The following is a 13587-nucleotide window of genomic DNA, read 5'->3' as shown; positions in this document are numbered from 1 at the left end:
GGACAGGCTAGGCAGAGACAAGCACGAGAATTCCTGGAAGCATGGCATTCCACGAAGCATGCTATTAATAAACACATTGAACTCGACCCCATATACATTCCACCACGGAGGAAACCCGGAAGTGAGGCAATCCATCGCAACGGACTCCAGAGTTTAAAAACCAGGCGTGAAAACACACCGACGCTTCATCATAGCACTGAGGATGTTACCAAGCACGGTAACGAAACGTCTGCGGAACAACAAACCAGCTCAGTGGGCCAACCAACCTCAACACCCACAACCCGAGCTACAGAACTACTCCAAAACCTTACATTCATTTTATATATATATCGTCACCCAGTGTTTATGCTGTTCAATTAGTTTTCCAGACCCATGGGGCACTGGACAGTGAATCTAGAAACCAAATTTAACAAAAATTCAAAGCTGACTCCTGACATGTGGATTCAGAATGAAAAGAAGTCTTCCAACAGAAAAGTAGCAACAGCAAGAAGAAATAATGAGGCTACTAACTAACCTGTTACTTCCAGATGGTCAGGCTCTGAGGGTTCGCTCATTTCTGAATAATTCACAAAATCTGTAGTACAAAAAAATACAAAGAAAGCATTCACTCATTTGAAGGAGGGTCCACAATTTAAATCTTGGGATCATGATCACCCTGCCTTCACATTGACATTTAAATTAATGTAAATGAACTTTAAATTGAGATTGAGAAGCCCACATGGTGCAGTTAGATAGCACAGTTACATTGTGCCACATAGTGGTGAGATGCAGATCTGCACCCAGCATCTTTACATTTGATATTTTTCCACTCTTTCATTGCACCTGATTAAGACCAATTTATAACTTAGTTTTATTTTGAAAATTTAAAAAGAATATACAGGAGGTGGCATCAGAATACTTAACCATTTGTTTGTACAATTAATTGGGAAACTGAAAGCATAGTAGCAACCCTGGCAAGCCCAATAGGGGTCTGGATATGACCTCCACAAAACTATCAGGAAGGCCAAGAGACAGTACGGGACTAATTTAGCGGCCAGACCTACCAAACAGACTCCCACCGTCTATAGCAAGGCCTAAGTGACATTACGGGATACAGAATGAAACAGTGTAAGATAGTAAACAATGACACATCCCTCCCTGGCATGCTCAATGCTTTCTATGATAACAAGGTGTCGAGCTGGATGAACACAGCAGGCCAAGCAGCATCAGAGGAGCAGGAAAGCTGACGTTTCGGGTCTGGACCCTTCTTCAGAAATGAGGGAGGGGGAAGGGGATTCTGAAATAAATGGAGGGGGGGGGTGCGGGTGCGGATGGAAGGTGGATAAAGGAGCAGATAGGTGGAGAGGAAACAGACAGGTCAAGGAGGCGGGGATACAGCCAGTAAAAGGTGAGTGTAGGTGGGGAGTTAGGATGGGGGTTGGCCAGTTGAGGGTAGATGGACAGGTCAAGGAGGCGGGGATGAGGCAGCTACACTGGCCCCATCCCCCAACCTCTTCCTCCGTTACATCGATGACTATATCGGCGCCATCTCGTGCTCCCACAAGGAGCTCGAACAGTTCATCCACTTTACTAACACCTTCCCCCCCCAACCTTAAGTTCACCTGGACCATCTCTGATACCTCTCTCTCCTTCCTGGACCCCTCTGTTTCCATCTCTGGCAACCACCTGGAAACCGATATCCATTTCAAGCCTACCAACTCCCACAGCTACCTAGAATACACCTCCTCCCACCCACCTTCCTGCAAAAAGGCATCCCCTATTCCCAATTCCTTCACCTCCGCCACATCTGCTCCCAGGATGAGGCATTCCACTCCCGAACATCTCAGATGTCCTCGTTTTTCAAGGACTGCAACTTCCCATTCACAGTGGTCGAAAACACCCTCAACCGCATCTCTCACGTTTCCCACAACTCATCCTCACACCCCCTCCCTACAATAACAAAAACAGAATCCCCTTCGTCCTCACGTACCACCCCACCAACCTCTGGATTCAACGCATCATCCTCCGCTTCTTCCACCCACCTGCAATCTGATCCCACTACCAAGGACATTTTTCCCTCCCCACCCTTCTCTGCCTTCCATAAAGACCGTTCTCTCCGTGACTCCTTTGTCCGCTCCACACTCCCCTCCAGCCCCACCACCCCTGGCACTTTTCCCTGCAACTGCAGGGAGTGCTACACCTGCCCTTACACCTCCCCCCTCACCTCCATCCCAGGCCCCAAGAAAACCTTCCACATTAAACAGATGTTCACCTGCACATCTGCCAATGTGGCATATTGTATCCGCTGTTCCCGATGTGGCCTCCTCCACATCAGGGAAACCAAACAGTGGCTTGAAGACCGCTTTGTGGAATACCTAAGCTCGCTTCCTGACAAACAACTACAGCCCTCCAGTCGCGAAACACTTCAACTCCCCCTCCCATTCCTTGGACGACATGTCCATCCTGGGCCTCCTGCAGTGCCACAACGATGCCACTCGAAGGTTGCAGGAACAGCACCTCATATTTCGCTTGGGAACCCTGCAGCCCAATGGTCTCAACGTGGACTTCACAAGCTTCAAAACCTCCCCTCCCCCAACCTCATCCCAAAACCAGCCCAGCTCGTCCCCGCCTCCTTGACCTGTCCGTCTTTTGTCCCACCTCACTGACCAACTCCTCCCCCACCCCCTACCTACCGCCTCATCCCCGCCTCCTTGACCTGTCCATCTTCCCTTGACTGACCAACTCCCATCCTAACTCCCCACCTACACTCACCTTTACTGGGTCCATCCCCGTCTCCTCGACCTGTCCGTCTCCTCTCCACCTATCTGCTCCTTTATCCACCTTCCATCATCGCCTCCCCCTCTCTCCCTATTTATTTCAGAATCCCCTTCCCCTCCCCCATTTCTGAAGAAAGGTCCAGACCCGAAACGTCAGCTTTCCTGCTCCTCTGGTGCTGCTTGGCCTGCTGCGCTCATCCAACTCGACACCTCGTTATCTCAGATTCTCCAGCATCGGCAATTCCTACTATCTCTGAATCAATGCTTTCTATGCTCGGTTTGAGCAGAATACCATCGGCGTGGCAATACCTGCCCTGACCGCCCCAGACACACCTGTTCCCTCTGTCACTGCTTCAGAAGTCAGGTCAGTCTTCCTGAGAGTCAACCCGAGGAAAGCGATGGGCCCGGACGGTGTCGCCAGCCAAGCACTCAGATCCTCTGTGGACCAGCTGGTGTGGGTACTCACCGATATCTTCAACCTCTCCCTCCCACAGCCAAAGTCCCCACCTGCTTCAAGAAGACCACCATCATCCCAGTACCAAAGAAAGCACATGTACGGTGCCTTAATGACTACCGCCCATGGGCTCTGACTTCAATAATCGTGATTCGAGAGGCTGGTCTTGACCTACATTAAGTCCAGTCTCCCAGCCTGCCTCGATCCTGTACAATTTGCCTCCCGACATAACAGGTCCACACAGGATGCCATATCCCTAGCCCTGCACTCATCCCTGCAACATCTGGACAAAGACACCTATGTCAGACTCCTGCTTGTTGACTACAGCTCCGCCTTCAACACCATTATCCCCTCCAGACTGATCTCAAAACTGAGACACCTTGGTCTCAGCTCCGCCCTCTGCAACTGGATCCTCAGCTTTCTGACCCCTAGGCTGCAATCAGTGAGGATAGGTAACTGTACCTCCTCCACAGTAACACTCAACACTGGAGACCCCCAAGGATGTGTCCTCAGACCCCTACTGTACCTCCCTGTACACCCATGACTGTGTTGCCAAATTCCAAATGAATGCCACCTACAAGTTCACTGACATCACTGTAGTGGGACTGATATCTAACAATGAGTCAAAATAGAGAAGGGAGGTAGAAGGCTTGGTGATATGGTGCAATGAAAATAATCTGTCTTTCAACATCGGCAAAACTAAAGAACTGAGCGACTTCAGAAAGAAGGGAGGTGAACACGCTCTCATCTACTTCAATGGAAGTGAGGTTGACAGCGTGAAGAGCATCAAGTTCCTCGGAGTAACGATAATCGACAACCTGTCCTAGACTTGCCACGTAAATACGAAGGTCATGAAGGCACAACAACACCTCTTCTTACTCAGGCAGCTCAGGAAATTTGGCATGTCTTGAAAGTCCCTCACCAACTTCTACTGATGCACCACTGAAAGCGTACTGTCCAGGTGCATAACGGCCTGGTATGGTAACTGCTCGGCTCAGGACCGTAAGAAACTACAGAAGGTGGAATGCACAGCCCAGACCACCACGGAAGTCAAACTTCCATCCATGGACCCCATTTACACGGCTCACTGCCGCAGAAAGGCGTCCAACATCATCAAAGACCCATCGCACCCTGTTAATGATCTCCTACAACCTCTTCCGTCAGGCAGAAGGTACAGAAGCCAGAACACATGTACAAGCAGGTTCAGGAACAGCTTCTTTCCAGCCATTAGACTGTTGAATGGACTCGTGCCTCAAAGAATGTAACCTGCAATATAATCTGTACGCCTCCAAGTCTTTTTCATCTGTACATCCTTTGCTTGCTGTGATCTGCCTGTACTGCTCGTAAACAAAGCTTTTCACTGAATTTATTGTCACTTGTTCCAAAATACACAATCAAAATCAATCAAATTTGTAAAATTTAATCAGAAGAATATGATGGTTTAATAGAAAGCATTACGAACTTTTAAAACAAAAACTGACGCACTCGTCGTCAACAATTGAAAATCATCCTAATCCAAGGCACTGTTCATCTGAACAATACTACCTTAATTGTTCATTTTTATTATTCTTATTCACTTGTGGGACATGGCAGTCACTGGTTGGGCTAGCATTTATTGCCCATTGCTAGTTGCCGTCAGGGTGGTGGGGGTAAGCTACCTTCTACAGTCCACGTGCTGTGGGCTGACCCACAATGCCCTTAGGGAGGGAATTCCAGAATTTAGACTCAGTGACACTATCGCAGAATGGGGAGTGGCTTGGAGAGAAGCTTGCAGGTGGGGGAGTCCCATGAATCTGCGGCCCTTGTCCTTCTAGATTGCAGAGGTGGTGGGCTTGGAAGGTGCTAAGGATCTTTGGTGAATTTCTGCAGTGCCTCTTGTAGTTCGTACACACTGCTACTACTGAGCATCAGCAGCGGAAGGAGTGGATGCTTGTGGATGTAGTGCTAATCAAGTGGGCTGCTTTATCCTGGATGATGCCAAGCTTCTTGAGTGTTGTTGGGCTGCACTCATGCAGACAAGTGGGGAGTATTCCATCACACTCCTGACTTGTGCCTTGTAGGTACTGGACAGGCTTTGGGGAGTCAGGAAAGGAGTTATTCGCTGCAATATTCCTAGCCTCTGACCTGCTCTTTTTAGAATCATTCTGCCCATCGAGTCCACAGAGTCCAAACAGCATTCCAACCAGGCCCACCTCCCTACCCCCATCCCTGTTACCCTGCATTTCCCAGGGCTAATCCATCTAGCCTACACATTTCTGGACACAATGAGCCATTTAGCATGGCCAATTCACCTAACCTGCACATCTTTGGACTGTGGGAGGAAACCCACACAGACACGGGAAGAACGTACAGACTCCACAGTTACCCGAGGGTGGAATTGAACCCGGACCCCTGGCACTGTGAGGCTACTGCTAACCACTGAGCCACTGTGCTCTTGTAGCCAGTGTATGGAAGTCCAGTTCAGTTTCTAGTAAATAGTAACCTCCCCAGATACTGATAATGGAGTGGTTCAGTTGTGGTAATGCCACTGAATGTTAAAGGGATGTGGCTGAATTTTCTCTTATTAGAGATAGTCATTGCCTAACATTTATGTGGCATGAATGTTTCTTGCCACATTTAAGCCTAAGCCTAGATTCTGTCCAGGTCTTGGTGCATTTCGGCACGGACTGCTTCAGTATCTGAGTCATGACAACTGGTGACCATTGTACAATCATTGGTGAAGATCCCCACTTTTGACTTTATGCTGGAGGAAGGTCAAATGGCACAAATGCAATGATCATTTGGCTGGCTTCCAGTCTCCTTGCTTCTCTTTCTCAGTTAGAAGGAAATGTGTAGGTGAACTGAACTGTTGCAATGCAAGACACTCTACAGATACAATCAATTTCACTTTACCCTCAAGTAACAAATCAGACATTCTTGATCAGCTAGCTATTCTTGCTGGTTGGTATATATCTTCCTGTAATTCTCTTAAAAAAGATCAATTGCTCCAATATACATAGCTAAGCAATGCTTTGAATGGTTAAGGTACAAATAAAACCTGAATTTATTTCTTGCGACTAGATTACCTCAATTACCTCTCACTTTTCTCTTTGGGTAGCTGAAATTAAAATAAAATTATATAGTTGCTGGTTGGCAAGCAAGCAAACATAATCAAGCACCATAGATAGCAAAAAGTAGGCACCATTAAACAAGCTTGCACTACACTAATATAAAATGAAGATTTCCACAAAAGCCACACAGAATTCATTATTGATTTTTAAGTTTGAAATGGAAACTAATACCTTCTTCTGCTGTATGTGCTTCTGTGCCCTCCATAGTATCACCTTCTGTAAGTAAATGAGGAGCTACATTTAGAACATCTTGACTAGCTTTTGAAAATTAACAGAAAAATTCAACATCTAGATTTCAAATTACTCAGTGCATCATTTTAGCACGAGATTAAGCTCCCTCTCCTAAAAGAAAATCAACCATGTATAATTTTTTGTAGTTTTAATTTTTATTTGGCCTTATGACCCAAGGATCAGGGCAAGATTTGCAAAGTAATCATACATGCTAAGTGATTAAAGCCCTCTTTTCCTGGAAGCAATGATTCTAATTACTACAGATGAGATTTATGTTTGCTCACAAAATTTCAAAACAAAAGTAATCCAAAAAGATGTACAGTGACAAAAATACAGTTAAAAACCACAACTTTCCTTTATTTTGGACCATGACTAAAATAAGAAAAGGGTTGCTTTCCAATGACAGTGGAAGGTTGCTGCACTTTTAAAAATAAGTTACTGGAACTCATTGACAGTTATGCTTATACTGTGTTTTTGTTATCAATTCATGGGATGAGGTCATCACTGAGACTGGGCCAACATTTACTGCCCAACTAATTGCCGAGAGTTAACCACATTGCTGTGGGTCTGCAGTTACATGTAGGCCAGACCAGGTAAGGATAAGTTTCCTTCCCTAAAGGGCATTAGTGAATCAGATGGGTTTCTTTCCCCCCTGACAATTGACAATGGATTCATGCTCATCATTAGGCTCTTTAATTCTAGATTTCAACTGAATTCAAATTCCACCACCTGCTGTGGTGGGATTTGAACTGTAGTCCACCAAAACATTACCCGAATTTCTGGATTAACAACCCAGTGATAACATCACTAGGCCTCCCCTTCATTGTTGCTTTGTTCACAATGGGGGAAGAAACCTAAGTCACTATGGCACTAGGGGAGTGTGTACAGAGTGAGTTTCATATAACAACAGATTGTTGATTGGTTTGTGCAATCGGGACTAGTTGCAGGTGTCAGAAGCTACCAGCATGACAACTGATTGGCTCCTGGGCAAGTGATTAGCTCGTGTGTTTACAATGCTAGTCGGGAAGCCTCTTGACCTCAAGGCAGACTATGCACCTCTCTCTGTAGTGAAGTAACCAATACTGGGAAGATGTTCTCTCCCATCAGTTGCTGTAAACTGCTGCCTCTCACCAGTGACTGAAAAACCGTATAATGAGTATGAATCTATGAGTATGCCAACTGTCCAGTATCGCCAAAGAACTGAAAGAATGTGGAAACGAGGAAAGCTGCACACAGACATTCTTGAGAGACAAAAAGGCCAGCTTATCAAATCCTAAGGACTTGCTATTGAGCTGTGGTCAGCCAGTACTTTTTCTCTTCACTAATAACATTCATGTTTATTTGCTTGACTGTACATGCGCACAGAGAAGTAAGAAGTTTAAAGGTTTGGATAAGTACATGAATAGGAAAGGTTTAAAGGGACATGGGGGTTGGGAGCAGGTGGGTGGGACTAGTTTAGTTTGAGACGACATTTGGCATGGACTGATTGGACCAAAGTGTCTGTTTCCATGCTGTATGACTCTATAAAGGGGTTTAGAGTTCATCTAGTGCAGTTATAATGCTGGCAATCAATAGCTTTGTCGCCTGTGGTTAGAATTGTTTTCTTTGTAATAAAGAGTAGTCTTTTTTTCAAGTATAGAAACCATTTTAAACAGATGATGTTAAATGTCAAATTTTTCTGTTTGCCTGAGTTCACGAGACAGGGAAAATTAAGGGGTTTATTTTGATTAAATTTTTCACTTTTTAATGACACAGGAGTAGTCAGGTTTAACAGACAGTGCACTGACCCAAGTGGACCATGGCAATACGCAGTTTTATTATAACCATTGTTATCTAAGCATCAGTGTTCCGTTCCTGGTCTAACCAACAGTAATTGCAATTATAGCATTTCATCACATCGCTTGGAGTAGACAATAATGTGATCACAGGAACAAATCTGCGATTCTAACATATATATCTACCTGCATTTAATGCTTATACAATTATATCTGTATGCAAGCAAGGAGGAAACAGTGATATTGGAATCTCCAGGCATAAATAACTGTATTATTATTAACCAAACTAATGTTTGAAAATTCTGTGTACTTTAACTAAGATCTAGGATTGTTGAAAATCCTAATGACAAGAACCACAGGTTGTGAGGGTCTTTAAATTTTTGGGATCAGGATCAGATTTCTCTAATTGTGATCTACTAGTACAGATTTCTGCTGTTAACAGAAGTTAAAAACAGACAAAATAAATATTTATAATTTTTTTGAACAGCTGATAGATTCCCTGGGAACGTCAATATTTGGGGATCTCCATTGAAAAGAGTTTCAAAACCAAGGTATCACAGCAATGTTTCACTATTATAAATTAATGAGATCTCAAAACAACTTTTTTTAAAAATTTGATTAGAAGCTACAATTTTCACCTCAGATGTAGGTTTGACAACAGTCCAAATAAAATCAAGTCTCCCTTTTCTGGTTAGTACCAACAATAGAAAGGACACTACCTCAATTCACCTGATGAAGGAACAGTGCTCCAAAAGCTTGATTTCAAATAAATCTGTTGGACTATGACCTGGTGTCTGACTTTGTCCACCCCAGTCCAACACCGGCACCTTCACATCATCAATTCAGTTTGGTAGGGAGTGGGTCCACAGCAAAAATTGTCCTAAGTTAGTGCCAATTATCAACCTCACCAAGGCACGCCACAAGGATAAATAGGATGGGTTTAGGAAAGGTTACGCTTTTGGATACAACAAGTCCTCAGAATTTAGAGATGTGGGAAGTTACAGCGGAGACTGAAACAAACCAGGTGCATTAGAGCTCTTTTGTAGCAGAGTCAGAGTTATACAGCACGGGAGTAGACCCTTGGATCCAACTCATTTGCACTGACCTGACATCCCAATCTTAGTCCCATTTGCCAGCATTTGGCCATATCCCTCTAAACCCTTCATATTCATATACCCATTCAAATGCCTTTTAAATGTTGTAATTGTATCCACTGCCTCTAGCAGCTTGTTCCATACATGCACCACCTTCTGCATGAAAAAGTTGCCCCTCAGGTCCTTTTTAAATCTTTCCCCTCTCACCTTAAATCTACGCCCTCCAGTTTTGGACTCCCCCACCGTAGGGGAAAAAAGCCTTGGCTGTTTGCCGTATCCACGCCCTTCATGATTTTATAAATATCTATGCCTCTCTGAATGCTTTGTTTTTGGCCTAGTTGAACTCAGTACCAAACAACAAAGAACATAATCAGTGATAACAAAACAGAGCTTTCATCCAATTCAGAGTTGGTTATTGTATAAGCACACTAACTGTAGAGAAGCACACTCTCAGCAAAATGGCTTATTTGCTCCATTCCCATCATAGGCAACACAGAAAAGATGTGGGTAAGAGGCCAACAACAAAATACTTCCAATATTCAAATGGACCACATGAATGCAATATTCACGTAAGTTTTACATTGGGCTCTATCTTCCAGGTTTTCAATGTGCTGTCATAGTCATTAGTTGTAGTTTGCCTCAAATCTTACCACAAATTTCAGGGCTACAATTTTTAATCTGTCTTCTTCAGCATTAAATAAAAGTAAAATGTAAACCTAATACCAACTTTGAATTCTAAATCAATCATGAAAACATGATGCCAAAATAGAAATCTAACAATAGCAAACTAAATACTTCAAAGTTAACTACAACCCAAGAGTAGCCCTGACTATTGATCTCTGATATAAAAACAAGTAGCTATAATGACTCTACAATTTACGTTGTAGGTATACCCAACATTCACTCATTTCAACTGGAGAATAAGAAACTAAATCGAAAAGCTAAGGGACTAATACTATGCTTGAAAGTACAAAACCAGTACTACATTTGTGGGAGTACCTGAAGGAGTGTCCTTTCTACTTGAGAAATTTTGAATGCCTGCCTCTTCACTGCCTTCTAGTTTCTCCCGTTTCACATTTTATTTTAAAGACTTTCTTCTTTCTCTTTCCTGTTACTATGCAAGAGATTATACTGACTACCTACTCTAGTTTGGAGGTTCCAGTTCTCAAAGTGGGCAAGAATTTTCAAAACAGCTCAGCCTTTTCAATTAGTAACCAAATTGTTGTAGTGTGTGGTACTGAGAAGTCTAATCCTCACTGATTTTTGTCAGTTGGTGCTCATTCTGTGCCTAAATTCCTCACCACCACATTGATAGTTGGCATGCAAGTATAATTATCTAATCCATGCAGTTTTTCTTTATTCCTTCACTGGATATGGTGTCACTGGCCAGGCCAGCGTTTATTATCCATTCCCTTGAAATAAACATCTGCAATACTCAGCTCGTTAACTTCTACAGTTTCTTCAGATGTTTGAAGAGAACTCTTTGGTTCAAAAGTGCTATTACGTAGAAAAAGATAAGCTGGAAATAGTTGAGAAACTGAATTAAGTGCAGTTAAAACTGGTTTTGCTGTTGGAAAAAAATCACATTGAATCTGTTAAGAGTCGTTGACATCTTAGTGGAGGTTGACATTGGAAATTTTCAATTTTCTGCTGGCTAACAAAACTGGCATGTGCTTATAAATGCCTATTTTAAAGTCTGTATATCCCCAGGGTAGAAATTTTCAATATAAAGTGAAGATTAAACAGCTAAATAGGGAACATCTAGAGAAATTAGTTTTAAATTTATATGAAATATTGAACTAGCAGGACAGCGGGGACAAGTAGCACAGGGCAATTTAAAGATTATTATGACATTGATTGTGCATATATGTTCATTTATGTTATATATGTGTATATTATAGATATGAAGTGGTTAGCAGACAATTTCAGTCATATGGAAAAGTTTTTTCAGTTACATTACAAGGCAGAATCTAATTAAAGATATATTTAGCCTGAGAACAGGTTAATGTGTGATATTGATATAGCTGACGAGTTAAACAAGTAGCTTGCATCAATCCTTGCTTCTGAAGGCAACGACAGCTGCAGTACAGCAAAGTAAGCATGCAATTAAAATGGTTTCAACAGAAGCAACTACAGAAATGCTTTTAGCGGAGGTTAATTCACATAACGCAGAACACTTTCAGCACTGTGGGACAATACAGAACAGGAGATGGGAGCTACTTCCTCATGTGTAGTTGACAAGAAAGGAGCTTATATGTTCCTATTATTTAAAAAATAAAAGCTTGGTAATTGTAGGGTAACTTGTAACTGTAACTGAGTTTGACATTTGTTGTTGAAAAGCTGCTAGAAAATAAGAAGTGATATGTGATCACTTGCAGATTTCAACTGTTATCAGAGATTCCAGGCTAGCTTTAGGAATCTTATGACCTGCCTGTGTTCTTTGATTCTGCATACCTGTGCATGGATTTTCAAAAGGCAGTTGATAAAGCATCACAGAGGAGGCTTTTGAAAAAAATGGATGACATGATCTAGCATTATAGTACACACATTATTAGACAAGTTGCTGATTAGAAATAAGAAACAAACAAGATACTATTGGCTGTACACTACTGGGTGTATTCCACACACCACCATTAGGGAGGATACAGAGGAGCAAATTTGCAAAGAAATTATAGAGGTGCAAAAATGATAGAGTGGTTACAATGGAGAAAGTTTAATTATCCTAATCTAGTCTGGGGTACTAATACACAGAAAGGCATGGAGAAGAAAGGAGGGAAGAGTTTGTCAAGTGTACTCCAGAGCATTTTCTAGAGCAGAATTACTCTACCCTAACAAGGAAGACCTTGTTGGATTTGGTTTTGGGGAATAACATAGGTCAAGAAAATCATGTGTTAGTCAGGAAACTTTAGGGGACCGTGATCATAGAACCACGTGATTAGATATGGGATAGACAACACTGTAATACTAATAAATTTTGTGGGGTTTGGAGGAAGATAGAGAGAGCCAATTTCATTTAGGACGTAAAAGATCTTGTTCAGGTTGGTTGTAAAATGCTTTGGGAAGTCCTCTGGTCATGAAATCATGAAACACTAAAAATGTAAGCCTCTTTCTTTCTCATTAATCATTTAACGTGCGGCACAAACGGAACAGCAAGAACGCGTGACTAGAAAGATATGCCTTAAACACTGCTAACATGCCTGCTTCCCCTGGCCAGACATTCCAGGCATCCACCACCCTCAGTGAAAAATCTTCCCCGCACTTCTCCCGTAAACTTTCCACAGGTCACCACTCAGCCTCCATCCTTCCAGCGAAAACAATCTGAGTTTATCCAAGACAACAAGGTGCAGGGCTGGATGAACACAGCAGGCCAAGCAGCATCATAGGAGCAGAGAGGCTGACGTTTCGGGCCTAGACCCTTCATCAGAAAAGGGGGAGGGGAAGGGGGTTTTGAAATAAATAGGGAGAGAGTGGGAGGCGGATAGAAGAGGGATAGAGGACAGGATAGGTGGAGAGGAAACAAACAGGCCCAAGAGGCGGGGATGGAGCCAGTAAAGGTGAGTGTAGGTAGGGAGTTAGGAAGGGGATAGGTCAGTCCAGGAAGGACAGACAGGTCAAGGGGGCGGGATGAGGTTGGTCGGTAGGAGATGGAGGTGCGGCTTGAGGTGGGAGGAGGGGATAGGTGGGAGGAAGAACAGGTTAGGGAGGCAGGGACGAGCTGGACTGGTTTTGGGATGCGGTAGGGGGAGGGGAGATTTTGAAACTTGTGAAATCCACATTGATACCATTGGGCTGCAGGGTTCCCAAGCGGAATATGAGTTGCTGTTCCTGCAACCTTCGGGTGGCATCGTTGTGGCACTGCAGGAGGCCCAGGATGGACATGTCGTCTGAGGAATGGGAGGGGGAGTTGAAATGGTTCGCGACTGGGAGGTGCAGTTGTTTATTGCGAACCGAGCGTAGGTGTTCTGCAAAGCGGTCCCTGAGTCTCCGCTTGGTTTCCCCGATGTAGAGGAAGCCACACCGGGTACAGCGGATGCAGTATACCACATTGGCAGATGTGCAGGTGAACATCTGCTTGATGTGGAAAGTCTTCTTGGGGCCTGGGATGGGGGTGAGGGAGGAGGTATGGGGGCAGGTGTAGCACTTCCTGCGGTTGCAGGGAAAAGTGCC

General features: G+C 43.7%; 1 protein-coding gene across 1 annotated transcript in view; it reads right to left on the bottom strand.

Annotated features, from left to right (window-relative positions):
- unm_hu7910 (un-named hu7910) overlaps positions 1-13587 on the bottom strand; it is a 220646-nt gene that overhangs the window by 91182 nt on the left and 115877 nt on the right. The window contains exons 20-21 of the mRNA XM_048595703.1: positions 6492-6536; positions 511-574 (exon numbers count right to left, since the gene is read on the bottom strand). Coding sequence (XP_048451660.1) covers positions 511-574; positions 6492-6536 — 109 coding nt within the window. The remainder of the gene's footprint in view (positions 1-510; positions 575-6491; positions 6537-13587) is intronic.

This window comes from Rhincodon typus, chromosome 4, assembly GCF_021869965.1.
Source record: "Rhincodon typus isolate 14 chromosome 4, sRhiTyp1.1, whole genome shotgun sequence".
NCBI lineage: Eukaryota > Metazoa > Chordata > Chondrichthyes > Orectolobiformes > Rhincodontidae > Rhincodon > Rhincodon typus.
This window is presented reverse-complemented; position numbering and strand designations above follow the sequence as displayed.